Genomic DNA, 16637 nt, shown 5'->3' with positions numbered 1-16637 from the left:
CTCACACTGAGGACTGAGCTCGCAACCCAGACACGTGCCCTGACAGAATCGAACTGTGACCTCCTGGTTCATAGTTCGATGCTCATCCACTGAGCCATGCCAGCCAGGCTTAATCATAATTTATAACATTATTTGAGTACATGAATTTTGGGCACAAGTCCAGCAACTGAGATTAATTGTAGAATAAATGTGCTTTTATTCACATTAGAGGGTAAAATCAGATTGTAGAGGAACAGAGCAGACCAATCAAAGATGTGGGCTTTGGAGCCAGACTACTGGAGTTTAGCATTTACTAGGTTGTGTAAGCTTGTGCAAATACCTTTCATTCTGTTTCTCAGCTTCTCCATCTGCAAAATGGAGATAATACATGGAGTAGTTATGAGGATTAAAAGAGTTAATTGTATAATATAGTTAGAGTCTGGTTCATTGTCAATATTTAATAAGCCTTAGTCATTTTTATTGGATAATTCATAAAATGGATAGTGGAGTGGAGTGGAGTTGGGTAAGTGCTATGAGACCAAGGAGAAAGTAGCATGGGATACATGGAAGTCAAATGGGCTTGCTGCACTGAAGTTCAGCATCCAGTGATCACCCTCAAGGTGGCTCTGCTTGAGGGTGAAGAGTTAGTTCATCAAGCAGCCAGGTCCTGCATTTTAGCTCAAACTCTTGACTGCTAGTCTTAAACAAGACCTCTCTTGGGCAGAGATCCCCTTGAAACCACACTTGGCACGCTATCACATCCCTCAAAACATCTTACTCACCATGAATCGTGAAGAAATTTGTTTCTAGCAATGTCTTGGCAGAAGGATTGGGGTGAAAGGTGGTGGGGATAGGGTGGTAAAGATTCATATTGCTCACTTTACAACAAAAACTTAATGCAATTCACCATTGGATCTATCTATTCTTCATATGCTAGTTGCCTCATTTCCTTTTTCATTTCCCATATTACAAGGCCTCTCCATTGTCCTAAATAGTTAAGTCCTGGTTCTTTGCTTATGTTCCTCAACCAAACAAGTGCTTGGGAATTAGGTCAATAGTAACCATTTCTACATGTAGCTTATCAAAATATTGATAAATACAAAGTAATCTATTTCTCAGAAAATTTCTGTTTGTAAGAAAATTTTCTCATAAGCAGACAGTGGGTAACCAACAAATAGTAGAATCTGACAACAGCTGTAGGAGAGGGAATCAGAAAAATGAAAAAGGGGAAGGAGTGGAAACCTTACATATTGGAATAGGTTTAGCATTACACCACTTCAGAAGTTTTTTCTTGCTTGAAGGTTTTTAAAGGAAAGGGAAAGAAAGGATGTAGGAATTTTATAAAAACAGATCATTAATATCAAACTATAAGAATTGGATGTTATTTTTAGATTGTTGACAAGTAGACTGAGTTTTGTCAAAAGAGCCAACAATAAAAACACTGCAACATTAACATTTATTTAGAATCTCTTTTGAAGCTCTCCTAGACATGTTTATCAAACTGGGACTTTGTGGATGCTCTGGAATGCCTCAAAAATTCAGTACATTGACACTCTACCTGCCAAACCAAGAACTGTTTTCTCTTACATATTCTAGTTCCTTAAAGGTCTTGACAGCAAAAAATATCCTGAGGTAATTAAATGGGTGGAGGTAGCTTTCTTTAAGTCTGAGAAAAAAAAGGAGCATGAGTTGCTTCTGTGGTTTCTGAAAGGATTATTTTTTACCTGATGTTGCTTGCCTTGCATTTCTAGGTTGGAAGACAACACATGAGCTTCCTCAATCCCCATACAGTCTGCTCAGGCTCTGGTTCAGCCCCCACCTTCTGGATTTGGAGTAAGGCTTGAGAAACAACCATGTGCATAGAGGGCTCAGGGTCATACAGCAGGTGTCTCAGATCTAAGTGCAAGAAAACCCAGGCAGGAGGTGAAGAACATTGTAAATGGTCCAGACACCAAACAGCCAACATGCCTACAGCAGCTGAGATGAAGGGCTAACATTTTTCCAAACCTCTATCTGAAAGTTTGTAAATCAATTCCAGTTTTGACCTACAAAACTTACTCATTTTTGGGTTGTCAGATAGTTTTCTCCTTTACACTAATCACACTGCCAAGTAGTCTACATAAAGTCAGATTATCTGGACCCATTAAGTTTTGTCTAATATTATTAATTTCTAAGTTCCTGTTGGTCCTAGAGGTTACTCTTAAATCATTATTCCTTTTTTAAAAATATATTTTATTGCCGAAACCGGTTTGGCTCAGTGGATAGAGCGTCGGCCTGCGGACTGAGGGGTCCCGGGTTCGATTCCGGTCAGGGGCATGTACCTGGGTTGCGGGCACATCCCCAGTGGGAGATGTGCAGGAGGCAGCTGATCGGTGTTTCTCTCTCAACGATGTTTCTAACTCTCTATCTCTCTCCCTTCCTCTTTGTGGAAAATCAATAAAATATATTTAAAAAAAAAAAAAATATATATATATATATATATATATATTTTATTGATTTTTTTACAGAGAGGAAGGGAGAGGGATAGAGAGTTAGAAACATAGATCAGCTGCCTCCTGCACACTCCCCACTGGGGATGTGCCTGCAACCAGGTACATGCCCTTGACGGAATCGAACCCAGGACCATTGAGTCCGCAGGCCAATGCTTTATCCACTGAGCCAAACCGGTTAGGGCCATTATTCCCCTTTTTAACAATATTTTTCACAGCTTCATAAGATTGTACAATATGGATATACTATAATTTCCTTGTTTCTAATCTTGATGTTTCCCATTTTTGCTTAAGTAACACTGAAATGAACATTCCTATAATGATTTCTGCTTATTTTCATAGGTTAAATTTCTCAACTGGGATTTATAAGTGAAAGTATGTACTTATTTAAAGGGTTTTAATACATATTACCAAACTTCCCCATAAAAAAAAGTTGTATCAATTTATGCTCATACCAGCACAGTGTGTGATAATGTGTTTTCTCTTTACTCACCAATGTTGAGATTTAATTAATAATCTTTGCCATGTTGACAGAAAAATACATACTGGTATCTCATTTTGTTTTATAAACTTTACTAGTAATATTGAATATTTTTATATATTTGTTGGCCATTTCTCTTCTATGAATTGCTTATTCATATTGTTTGCCACTTTTCTTTTGAGAAAGTACTGATTTGTTTTAAGGATATTAACCCTTTGTTATATGGCAAATATGTCCCCCATATCATTGTTTATTTTTCAGTTTTTTTCTGTTACTTTAAATTTTTTTAAAAAATTTTTTCCATCACTATTTATCCCCTTATACCCTTTCTGTCTGTTATTTTTTGTTTCAAAGTTGGTATTTAAAAAGTTTACATAGACAAATCTATCATTCTTTTACTTTATGGATCTATGTTTTTATCATATTAGAAAAGGTTATTCTCTTTTTAAAATTTTTCATGTATTGATTTGAGAGAGAGAGAGAGAGAGAGAGAGAGAGAGAGAGAGAGAAATATTGATTTGGTGTTCCACTTATTTATGCATTCACTGGTTGATTCTTGTACATGTCTTGACCAGGGATCAAACCCACAACCTTGGCATATCAGGACCATGCTCTAACCAACTGAGCTACTCAGCCAATTTCTAATTCTTCAAGGTCTCAAAAATGCTCAAGACCTTTTCATAATTAGGAGCTTTTTGTTTTTAAGTACCATTTTAGCCTTTAAATTTGTCATGTTGATTTCTAAAATGGAATATTTGACTAGGTGTTAGTTTCTTTCAGTTCCTGCGTTAAGATCTGTCTACATGTTCCACAGAACACATGAGGAAACAGGCATCTATTTTGGAACCCAAAGGAATTGGAACTTATTTTGTCATGAAATTAATTTTAATTGTTATTTTAATTTTTGACATTTTTGTTTAAATTTGCTTAAAACTGCCTGTGGTAAATGACATAAGCTTATTCAAAAAGAGTGATAGGGTGTTCTACCCTATTTCTAAAACAGATTAGCAACTGTTAGGGAGGGAATAGTGTGAGGTTATTCCATTAGGTTGAGATTGCTGATATTTGACTGTTTTTGCCCTACAAAATGGCAAATTTATATGGTCCATTCATATATATATATATATATATATATATATATATATATATACAAATTTAGATTTTCTATATAGATAACTTTAGAATAGAAAAGCAACTTTGATTCCTCAGTGTTTTAGAACATAATTTACTTTTAATTGAATATAATCAACCATGTAGAATCCTACCTCATAGAATAAAATAATCTACATGATCTTCCTATTATTTTGCTTCTGATAACTGTGCAGAAGTAAGAGACCTTAGAAAAGTGGCATGATCTTTCCTAAATAAGCTTTAGCTTCTGGCTATTTTACCAGTTCTATATATTTTTATTTTTTTGTTAATTCTCACCCGAGGACATTTTTCCCATTGATTCTTCAGAGAGAATGGGGGAGAGACCAAGAAAATCATTGATGTAAAAGAGACACATCCATTGGTTGCCTCCCACATGTGCTCCTACCAGATCGAGCCTGCAACCCGAGGTATGTGCCCTTGACTGGAATCAAACCTGAGACCCTTCAGTTCATAGGTCAATGCTCTAACCACTGAGTAACCAACTAACTAGGGCTCTATATTTTTATTTTAAAAGCAGTGAATTATCCAGGATTTTAATTTGGTTCTCAAAGTCCTTTGGGGTTGTGAGAATTAGCAATGGCATTTTAAAATTATAGGCCTATTTCTTTCTTTCTTTTTTTTAAAATATATTTTATTGATTTTTCACAGAGAGGAAGGGAGAGGGATAAAGAGCCAGAAACACTGATGAGAGAGAAACATCGATCAGCCGCCTCCTGCACACTCCCCACTGGGGATGTGCCCGCAACCAAGGTACATGCCCCCGACCGGAATCGAACCTGGGACCCTTGAGTCCGCAGGCTGACGCTCTAGCCACTGAGCCAAACTGGTTAGGGCATATAGGCCTACTTCTTTTTTTTTATATATATATATTTTATTTATTTTTTACAGAGAGGAAGGGAGAGAGATAGTTAGAAACATCGATGAGAGAGAAACATCGATCAGCTGCCTCCTGCACATCTCCCACCGGGATGTGCCCGTAACCCAGGTACATGCCCTTGACCGGAGTCGAACCTGGGACCTTTCAGTCCACAGGCCGACGCTCTATCCACTGAACCAAACCGGTTTCGGCGAGGCCTACTTCTTAAGTGGGAATAAATAATTCTTTGAGAAATCCTCAAAACTGTACAATTATGGAAATTTTTCACTAACAATTCAGAAAACCATTTGTATGATGGTTGCCTTATATGACTATAAACATCTTTTTTTTTTCTTTTTAATATATTTTTTATTGATTAAGATATTACATATGTGTCCTTGTCCCCACGTTACCCTCTACCCCCCACCCCCCCCCACCCCCGCTCATGCCCTCACCCCCCCGTTGTCCATGTCCATTGGTTAGGCCTATATGCTTGCATATAAGTCCTTTGGTTGATCTTTCCCCCTTACCCCCACCCTCCCCTACCTTCCCTCCAAGTCCCGACAGTCCAATCAATGCCTCTCCGTCTCTGGATCAGTCCTTGTTCATCAGCTTATGTTGTTCATTATATTCCACAAATGAGTGAGATCCTGTGGTATTTATCCGCTCTCAAGTTCCATCCATGCTGTGGCAAATGGTAAGAGTTCCTTTTTCTTCTTCCTCTTCTTAAAGAATACCTTTCAGCATTTCATATAATGCTGGTTTGGTGGTGATGAACTCCTTTAGCTTTTTCTTATCCGTGAAGCTCTTTATCTGACCTTCTATTCTGAATGATAGCTTTGCTGGATAAAGTAATCTTGGTTGCAGGTTCTTGCTATTCATCACTTTGAATATTTCTTGCCAGTCTCTTCTGGCCTGCATGGTTTCTGTTGAGAAATCAGCTGACAGTCGTATGGGTACTCCCTTGTAGGTAACTGACTGTCTTTCTCTTGCTGCTTTTAAGATTCTCTCTTTATCTTTTGCTCTTGGCATTTTAATTATGATGTGTCTTGGTGTGGTCCTCCTTGGATTCCTTTTGTTTGGGGTTCTCTGCGCTTCCTGGACTTGTAAGTCCATTTCTTTCACCAGGTAGGGGAAGTTTTCTGTCATTATTTCTTCAAAAAGGTTTTCAATATCTTGCCCTCTCTCTCCTTCTGGTACCCCTATAATTCTGATGTTGGTACGCTTGAAGTTGTCCCAGAGGTTCCTTACACTATCTTCATATTTTTGGAATCTCTTTTCTTTTTTCTTTTTCGGTTGGGTATTTTTTGTTTCTTTGTATTTCAAATCTTTGACTTGATTCTTGGGATCCTCTTTTCTGCTGCTGGATCTCTGTAAATTATTCTTTATTTCAGTCAGTGTATGCTTAATTTCTAGTTGGTCCTTTTTCATGTCCTCCATGGTCTCCCTATACTTATTGAGGGATTCATTAAATTTATCGGCGGTTTCCATAAAATTCTTGAAAAACCTTATAACCTTGGCCTTAAACTCTGTATCCAATCGTTTGCTTTCCTCCATTTCTGCCATTTGTGACCTGTTTCTTTGTCTCCGCATTTTGGCAGCTTCCCTGTGTTGATAGAGTGGCCCTGTGCGCCAGGTGTCCTGTAGGGCCCAGTAGCTCAGCCTCCCCAGTTACCTGGGGTGGACACTCTTGGTGCACTCTTGGTGCCTTGGTTGTTGTAGACTCACTGGGAGGAATTGACCTCCAGGCCAATTGGCTGTGAGAATCAGCTGTGTCTAAAGTGGGAGAACTTCTGTGCTGAAGACACCCTTCTGGGGCAAGACTTGCTTCAGTGGGGCTTTGGTGTTCACTGAGTCTGCTCCCTGAGTGCGTCCCTTATGGATCTGAGGAGTTGCAGTCTGGATGGACCCCCTCTGACCACTGGGTACAGTGGCTCCTGGATCTAAGGAGGTGCTAATTCAGCCTCTGCCTGAGGCCACACAGCAGGAGCCACGAAGAGGCTCAGCTGTGAAGCAATGCAAGCCGCTGCGGGGCCTTGGGCCTTCTCTTGGAAGTTCCAGGTCTGCCTGGTTCGGCTGCAGTTAGGTACATTCACATGCAAAAGCCTCTGCCGCAGCCTGGGTGGGGCGGGGTCTCAGGGAGTCAGAGGGCGGAGAAAGCGGCCATGGCCGATTCTCCGCCCGGAGTCGCGCGTCTCAGTGTTCCGGTAACGGCTGCAAGCACCTCTGAGGGAAAGCCGCCCTCAAGTTCGCTCGCTGCCGGACAGACCAGCTTCTCCCCGTGTGAGACCTGGGTCCCCAGAGACTTCCCGGAACCGGAGTTCAGAGCCGTCGGGAGTTTGTGATTCAAAAAGACAGCCGCGTCCTCAGGCGCCACCCCCTCAGGCGCCGCCGTACCTCTGCACTTCACCTCCGCAGCACCTCTGGCTCTCAGAGTGCTTTTCTTTCCTTCTAGTTGTGGAATTTACACTTAGCCAGCCTTCCTGTTGTTCTGGATGATGTTTGCTCAGTCCTTTGGGGTAATTTTCAATTGTTGTGTGAGGCAATAATTTCCCGGTGTTTACCTATGCCGCCATCTTAGTTGCTCTCATAAACATCTTTATTATCAAGTCCTACCACCTTACAGGGCAACTGCTTATAAAAAATAGTGCTGCAATCATCTTGTGAGGTACTTGTGAGGTGTCATCATAATTTACTAAGATAGTGTTTCTATGTAATGTCTTATTTCCTGACAAAGTTCAGGAACTGTCCCTGAGACAATTCATCAAAGCTGGTTCCCAGACAAATAAGGTCATGTTCTTTCTTTTTTTTTTTTTTTTTTTTTAATATATTTTATTGATTTTTTACAGAGAGGAAGGGAGAGAGATAGAGAGTCAGAAACATCGATGAGAGAGAAACATCGACCAGCCGCCTCCCGCACATCCCCCACCGGGGACGTGCCCGCGACCCAGGCACATGCCCTTGACCGGAATCGAACCTGGGACCCTTCAGTCCGCAGGCCGACGCTCTATCCACTGAGCCAAACCAGTTTCGGCGGTCATGTTCTTTCTTAAAGAGGGGATTGGACTGGGGTGAGACTGTCATTCAGCTGAAATCTCCAAGGATTTCCACTTACCACAGAAGTCAGGCTTTCTAGTTCCCAGTCTCAGCTCTGCCACAGTGCCTGCCCAGTCACTGCTGCAGATACCTTCCAAAAGATGGGTCACCCCAAACCCCAGTGTTTTATTACTTACCATCCTCTATCCATTCAGTACCCTTCGTTTTAAGCTCATTGCGATCCAAGTACTTTGAAAAGATCCCTAAATACAGAATAAAGTCAGTGAGTCTGTGATCTGGCTTTGGCTCTAAGCAGCTGGCAGAATTGGTTTCTGATAATTAGATTCTAAAAACTGGATTTACAACTACTTGATAATTACTGATAGATAATATAGCCCCTTTGTCCAAAGACATATATATTTCAAGGTCTTCATAAAGAATGGGAATATTCAACAACACAATTTGGGAAAGTTCAGGATAGACGTTACTGTAGTAATGAAAGGATTTTCTTTGTACCGACAAATAAGACTGCTGCTCTTCTGATAGGAAGTTTTGCATTCTTGAAGAACGTCAATGCTTGGGCTAGGATGTTAACTTTCTCCTGGCATTTTTTTCCCTAAGTGAGGAAAAAAGTAAGTATAAAGGAGTGAAGTAGCAGCACTATTTTTATCAGCCTCACTGTAATTTCCGTAGTCAGGAACTAGGTCAGATATACATATAGTACAGTACTTGAAATAACTACAGTTGCTCAATAAATAATATGCCACAACAATCCTCTCGACCAGGGGTGGGGAACATCCGGCCCGACGGCTGTATATTTGGTCTGGCCCTGCCAAGGCAGCCACAGGTGGGACTCAAAATTCAATAAATCTAGCAGCTTTTTTCATAGCAACATAATTTTTTAGTTGTATGGCTTGTGAATGACATTATAAATATCCAATTGCCCTTGGCAGAAAAAAGGTTCCCCACCCCTGCCCTAGATAGTTAAATCCTCCGCATACACCTTGCTCACACCCACTCATGCTGCATGTTGTGCCTGTAATGCCTCTAAATCTGTCATTTCTCTGTATCTAAGTCTTCTCTGTTCTCTATAATCCACCTTGAGTTCTGCCTCCCTATGAGCTCTTCCCTGACAGCTCCTGCCTTCCTGACCTAACCCTACTCAGCATTTTGCAAGTACTCCTCTCTTGGCACATGTTTTCCACCTTGAATTTCTATTTAATATTGCACAGAGGTTTTATCTCCCTTACTAGCTTGCAAGCTCCCCTGAGGAAGTTTTAATCATTGGTATGTTTCTGGGTTCTCCATGGTCTGTTGCACATTGGAGGTGTTACGCTTATTGGATGAGTGAGTTCACTTCTCAGTGGATCTCTTACAAGAATAGGTATCTTGGGGATTGGAGGAGAACAACAGGAATTGGTTCTCATAGGACTTATGATTTAACATAATCTGTAGTCTTATCCACTGAGAGCACTGAATTTCCTGCTGTAAATACTGTCATCAGTGCATCAGTTATAAGTTTTGGCTGCAGGTCAGAGAGATAATCCCTAAAGGAAAACCTGACACAAGGGTATTGTGGGGCTTGCTAGCCCTGTAAGTCCAACCAGGGAAGCCCCTGATGGGACCTAAACAGATTACACATATGGAAGATCTCTGGGAATCGTCAGTCCTAGGGTATTTTGTTTTAAATCCTCACCTGAGGATGTTTTTATTTATTAATTTTTTTTATAAGGAGAGAGAAAGAAACATCAGTGTGAGAGAGATACATTGATTGGTTGCCTCCTGTACACACCCGGCCGGGGAACGAACCTGCAACCTAGGTAAATGCCCTGACTGGGAATTGAGCCCACAACATTTTGGTGCAAGAGAAAACGCTCCAACCAAATGAGCCACCTGGACAGGACAAGTCCTAAGGTCTTCATTAGGACCCCGGTGGTTCTACAGTCAGTTGTCTAGAAAAAAAAAACAAAAACAAAAACGGCCTCCTGAGGCTGTTCTGGCTTAAGCCTACCCTTAAGATTGTCAAGTTTGTGGGGAGAAAGGATGCTAGCAGGGCTCTGGCAGAGCCAGTGGCATGCTGTCATCATGCTGCATGGCCTACAACAGTATGGCAGCCTTGCTTGGGGCTCCCTGAACATGCCCTAATGGAGGGTAAAACAATCTACTATATCCAAGGACAGGAATTAGAGATCATTGTAAAGGCAATACACAACTCCATTCCAGTTTACTCCACAAGCAGTTCTTTGAGTACGTGCTATTAGCTGTATGTGCAGGTAGCCCAACCTGTAATCTTGGGGATCCCAAGAACTCACCAGTCTTTTCTGTTAGGAAAGGTGGTAATAGAAAGTGTATTTGTGACTCAGTTGGGAGGAAGCTATAGATTCACAGTACAGAACAGTTCTTAGATAGAAACTTATGATTAAAAACGACATCTGAGCCCAGCCGGTGTGGCTCAGTGGTTGAGCGTTGACCTATGAACCAGGAAATCACAGTTTGATTCCTGGTCAGGGCACGTGCCTGGGTTGTAGGCTCGATCCCCAATAGGGGGCAGCTGATCAGTGATTCTCTCTCATCATTGATGTCTCTTTCTTTCCCTTTGCCTTCCTCTCTGAAATCAATAAAAAATATATTAAAAAAACAACATCTGAAAAAAAGGTCAATGAATTAAAGTTAACAAAACCATGATTTCTCACATACAAAGAATTTGCAGATTGTTTCAACTTCACTAGGGCTGATATACCAGGGATCTTTGCAGTGCACTTGTTGGGGCAGCTTCCACTTAAGAAACTGGGCACATATAGTTAGGATTCGCCTGCTCTCCTGTGAAAAAGATTATCAGAGATCAGTATTTTTTAACTCTTTTTTAAAAAAAGATGCAATTTCATTTCTTAAAAATTAATATGTTTTTATTGATTTTAGAGAGGAAGGGGGAGAGAGAGAGAAAGAGAGAGATAACGAACATCAATGTGGGAGAGAAACGTTGATCGGCTCAGTTGCCTCCCACATGCACCCCAACCAGGGATCAAGCCTGCAACCTGGGCATTTGCCATGACTGGAAACCAAACCTGTGACCCTTCAGTGCACTGGATGACACTCAACCAACCAACTGAACCACACCACCCAGGGCTCAAACATTTTTTAACTGAGGTAACCTTTCCTCAGAACTGTCACTAAAGTCCAATATGAAAAGCTGATAAGCTCACAATTATCCCCGTTGAAGTGAGAGGAGGGGTGGAAAGGAGCCAGAGTACTGCCCTCAAACTTCCCCATAGTCCCTAAAGGGAATCCATAAAACCTGTGGTGTTCTTGAGAGGATGTAGAAACCACTGATCTAAGGCTAAAGTGAGAGCTATCAGGTGTAATGCCCAGACCAGAGATTCAGGTAGGAGTTCCCACTACCCCATGCTCTAGAGATAGGGCTCCTACACCCACTTATTGCTCCTGTTATCACCTTTCTGTCACTCTGCACAGGAAAGTGTAGTTCTCCTCAGAGTCCTTGTGGGATCTCTGGCTTGGAAGGAACTCTGGAGAGTATTGATCCTTTCCTGATCCAGATACTTGAGCAAAATTTCACAAGTAGACCTCTTCTCTAGGCATTACTCTTAGAATGCCTCCCATGCACCATAGAACACCTCGGATGACTTCAAGTATTTTGTCCCAGGTCCACTAGATATTTGGGCCATTGAAATTCCTTTTGGGACTGATAGGAATACAAATTAATTCAGTTACTTTGTTTAGCAATTTGTAAATATCTGGTAAAGTTAAAGATACCCAGATATTCTACTTCTGGGTTTATGCCATCAAGAAACTCTCACACTGTACACAAGAAAATATTGCAGCAATGTAATAATGAAAAATTGACAATCTGAATGTGTAGGAATAGGAAAATGGGATGTAGGATATTCACATGGTAAAATTTTATATAGCAGTAAAAACAAATGAAGTAGAGCTATACAACAGATAAATCCTGTAAGTATAACATTAAACAAAATGGTGCTGATATATAAATGACACAACACAAAATATTTTTACATATAAGATCTTAAAACATGAGAAATATTACCACAGAAATGATAAAAATGAAATTCAGGATGATAGTTCTTATGGGAATTCTATTGGAATTGGAAATAGGTGCTTGATTAATTTCTTAGCATGAGTGGTAGATATATGGGTGTTTATTATGTTTTCTGTACAGTGGGGCCTTGCCTTACGAGTTTAATTCATTCTGAGACCGAGCTCGTTAAGGAGCTCATTAACTCAAATTACTCTATCAACTCAATGCAAAAAATCGGTCAAGAGACAGCTGGTATCTCAAAAAACTCGTTAGTTGGGACACTCGTAAATCAAGGCCCCACTATATTAGTGATTCCTAATCTGTATAATGTTATATCCCTTCTCTCTGCTTAGGCTAACCCAATAAGGAGCCTTAAAGAGGGGACTAGAGGTTATTCAATGTTTGAAGGAAAATGAGCCCAAAGTGTTCATTGCTCTAGGCCAGCGGTTCTCAACCTGTGGGTCGCGACCCCTTTGGGGGTCAAACGACCCTTTCACAGGGGTTGTCTAAGACCATCGGAAAACACATATATAATTACATATTGTTTTTGTGATTAATCACTATGCTTTAATTATGTTCAATTTGTAACAATGAAAATACATCCTGCATATCAGATATTTACATTACGACTCATAACAGAGGCAAAATTAGTTATGAAGTAGCAACGAAAATAATTTTATGGTTGGGGGTCACCACAACATGAGGAACTGTATTAAAGGGTCGTGGCATTAGGAAGGTTGAGAACCATTGCTCTAGGCCTTGCCTGGGCAGAGTTGGGGGTGGGCGACTATCAGTACCTGCATATATTGTAACCCCTACATGGCATACTTTCTCATCACTTGGTTGGGAAGCTTTGCTTTATACTTTATTGAGGTCTAAAATATTTTATATTTATGGCCACAAGGCCATAAAACTTCCCCCGTAACAAGATGCCAAGATCTACCATAATATTAAATCCTTTTTCTGAAACTGCTTTCACTTCTGTAAGGAACATAAGTAGGTGAGAGTGCCAGCATTTGTCCAGAATCCTTGAAGTCTAAACCTACTTCTCTGGTTTGCTGTAACTGGTGGTTATAGTTAGTACCTTGGAATGGACTTTGGAGATGTGGGACAGTAAGTACTAAAGATGATGACATCCTACTCACAACTTTTATGGCAGAAGCTCTGAGAAGATTAAGGAGAGGCAAATGCTTCTCCAGATTGCCAGAGAAGCTACTGTCTGTCACTTAGCCTCAATACAAGTCTTTTTGTCTCAAGGCTTAGAGGCAGTTCTTGAATGAAAGAAGAAAAGGAATATTATTAATGTTATCAATAAAAAGAGTTTGTTGCCTTAGTTCAGTTGGTTACAGCATTGTTCCATACAGGGCGTGATCCCTGGTCAGGGCATGTGCAGGGGGTAGCTGATTGATGTTTCTCTCTCACATCAATGTTCCTGTTTCTCTCTCTCTCACTCTCTGTTTCTCAAATCAATTTAAAAAATCTAAATACAAAAGAGTTTGTTGAATGGGGCACTATATCTTGGACTCTGTGCTAGGCTGAATTTTGGGTTGGGCTACCCACAAAGGGCCATAATTTGCTACAGAGAAATAGTAGTACTTTTTAAATAATTCACTTAGTCAAGATAATTAAAAGGTAGCCTGTACCAGAGGAAATGGGAAGAAAAGATGGTACCACAAAAATCTCTGCTTTCAAATATATGAGCATTTATTTGCAGATCTGGCTCTGGATTTGAAGTCCAGAAAGAAGTTGACACTACACATTACCTCAGCTACTGCATCATTTTCATCCTGAGAATACAGAAGTAATGGGAGCAAGCTGTCCAGGACTTGGTTCTTTATACCTTTCTTATTTGCGTATTTCACAGACTTTACAGAGGCTCCAAAGAGGGTCATGGAGAAACAATGAACATTAGGTCTCACCTATGAAGGGAATATTCAAAGGGAAGCAACTCACTGAAAGTGTTCATGCTTAACTTACAAGAGCTCTAGGTTAGTTGAAATGCCAGTCCTAACATGAAGCTATTTAGCTGTAGGTAGCTGAGAGCAAGAAACCAAATATATGTGGAGACAGTAAGACCTGCTGCTTTGTACTACTTGCTGTTCTCTCATTTACGAGTGAGAAATTGCCACAGTTCCACCTGTAGTCTCACATTTGTGCCTGATACTGGTACTGCCAAGTGTACCGGTTAATAATGAGAATTCTGTGATCAAAGAAAACATGATTATTTATTTATTTATTTATTTTTTATTTTTTATTTTTTTTAATTAAATCTTTATTGTTCAGATTATTACATTTGTTCCTCTTTTTTCCCCCCCATAACTCCCCTCCTCCCAGTTCCTGCCCCACCCTCCGCCCTCACTCCCCACCCACTGTCCTCATCCATAGGTGCACGATTTTTGTCCAGTCTCTTCCCGCATCTCCCACACCCCTTTCCCCCCCAAGAATAGTCAGTCCATTCCCTTTCTATGTCCCTGATTCTATTATAATCACCAGTTCATTCTGTTCATCAGGTTATTTATTCACTTGATTCTTAGATTCACTTGTTGATAGATGCATATTTGTTGTTCATAATTTGTATCTTTACCTTTTTCTTCCTCTTCCTCTTCTTAAAGGATACCTTTCAGCATTTCATATAATCCTGGTTTGGTGGTGATGGACTCCTTTAGCTTTTCCTTATCTGTGAAGCTCTTTATCTGACCTTCAATTCTGAATGATAGCTTTGCTGGATAAAGTAATCTTGGTTGTAGGTTCTTGGTATTCATCACTTTGAATATTTGTTGCCACTCCCTTCTGGCCTGCAAAGTTTCTGTTGAGAAATCAGCTGACAGTCGTATGGGTATTCCCTTGTAGGTAACTGAGTTTCTTTCTCTTGCTGCTTTTAAGATTCTCTCTTTATATTTTGCTCTTGGATTTTAATTATGATGTGTCTTGGTGTGGTCCTCTTTGGATTCCTTTTGTTTGGGGTTCTCCGCGCTTCTTGGACCTGTAAGTCCATTTCTTTCACCAGGTGGGGGAAGTTTTCTGTCATTATTTCTTCAAATAGGTTTTCAATATCTTGCTCTCTCTCATCTTCTGGCACCCCTATAATTCTAATGTTGGTACGCTTGAAGCTGTCCCAGAGGCTCCTTACACTATCCTCGCATTTTTGGATTCTTTTTTCATTCCGCCCCTCCAGATGGGTGTTTTTTGCTTCCTCGCATTTCAAATCATTGACTTGATTCTTGCGCTCCTCTGGTCTGCTGTCGGGAGTCTGTATAATATTCGTTATTTCAGTCCGTGTATGCTTAATTTCTAGTTGGTTCCCCAACATAACATCGAGGGTCTCATTAGTTTTCTTGTAGATCTCATTAAGTTTATCGGCGGCTTCTAAACAGTTCTTGAGAGACCTTAAAAGTGTGGTTCTGAACTCTATATCTTCCATTGACAATTTTGTCCTGTTAAAGAAAACATGATAATTTAAAGAGAAACATCAAAAGTGCTTTATTCAAAGTAATGTCCATCGCTAGCTACACATTTCCCCTATCTTTCAGGTAATTTGTGGATACCGTCCCAATAGAACTTTTCTTGTTTTGAGGCAAACCATTCAGAGACCCAATTTTCTACTTCTTTGTACATTTTGAAGTGCTGCTCAGAAAGCATGTGTGCCATCAATCAGAACAAGTGGTAATCTGAAGGAGCAAGGTCTGGTGAATATGGCAGGTAGGTTAATACTTCCCAGGCAAGATCTTTTAACATGTCTTTAACTGGTTTTGAAGTGTGTGATGGTGCGTTATCATAAAGCAAAATTACTTTGCCGTGTCTTCTGGCTCATTCTGGTAGTTTTACAATCAAAGCATGGTTCAAATTATTATTTGTTGTTGGTAATGATCAGTATTAACAGTTTCACCTGGTTTTAGAAGCTCATAACACAACAAACGCAGAGCATTGTCTTCTTTCTGAAGCGATTTGGCCTTGCAGTCGATGTTGATGGTTGACCTGGATCAACCCATGATTTTGTGCATTTGGGATTCTCAAAATAAATCCACTTTTCATCGCCAGTCACAATTCGATGCAAAAAAGACTTTCTTTCATGCCACTGAATCAACATTTTACTGATGACTTCTCGATTTTCCATTTGTCTTTCATTCAGTTGATGTGGCACCCATTTTCCTCTCTTTAAAATCTTTCCCATTTGCTTGTAAACGATCGGAAATTGTTTGCTGAGCAACATTTAATCTTTGTGCAAGTTGTTTCTGAGTTTGACATACATCTTCATCCAATAATGCTTGTAATTGTTGGTCTTCAAACTTTTTTGGTTGACCTGGACGTTCTTTGTCTTTCACATCGAAATCATCACTTTTAAAGCGTTTAAACCAGCGTTTACAAGTATCTTGGGATGGAGTATGTTCACCATAAGCTTCCCAAAGTATACGATAACTTTCAGCAGCACTTTTCTTCAAAATAATGAATTAAAACTTCCCGCAAATGCTCTTTTTTTTTTGCACGAAATTCAACATTTTTAAAAAATATATTTTATTGATTTTTTACAGAGAGGAAGGGAGAGGGATAGAGAGTCAGAAACATTGATGAGAGAGAAACATCGATCAGCTG

General features: G+C 40.2%; 1 protein-coding gene across 1 annotated transcript in view; it reads right to left on the bottom strand.

The window, feature by feature from the left end:
- Positions 1-1412: 1412 nt before the first annotated feature.
- Positions 1413-16637, bottom strand: part of MROH8 (maestro heat like repeat family member 8) — a 61052-nt gene continuing 45827 nt past the window's right edge. Inside the window, exons 19-23 of the mRNA XM_036321736.1 lie at positions 13811-13966; positions 10691-10813; positions 8510-8609; positions 8191-8256; positions 1413-1875 (exon numbers count right to left, since the gene is read on the bottom strand). Of these exons, the coding sequence (XP_036177629.1) occupies positions 1727-1875; positions 8191-8256; positions 8510-8609; positions 10691-10813; positions 13811-13966 (594 nt within the window). The 3' untranslated portion in view covers positions 1413-1726. The remainder of the gene's footprint in view (positions 1876-8190; positions 8257-8509; positions 8610-10690; positions 10814-13810; positions 13967-16637) is intronic.

This window comes from Myotis myotis, unplaced genomic scaffold (assembly GCF_014108235.1).
Source record: "Myotis myotis isolate mMyoMyo1 unplaced genomic scaffold, mMyoMyo1.p scaffold_m19_p_9, whole genome shotgun sequence".
NCBI lineage: Eukaryota > Metazoa > Chordata > Mammalia > Chiroptera > Vespertilionidae > Myotis > Myotis myotis.
Note: the sequence above shows the minus strand (reverse complement) of the source record. Positions and strands in the feature narration are given on the sequence as shown.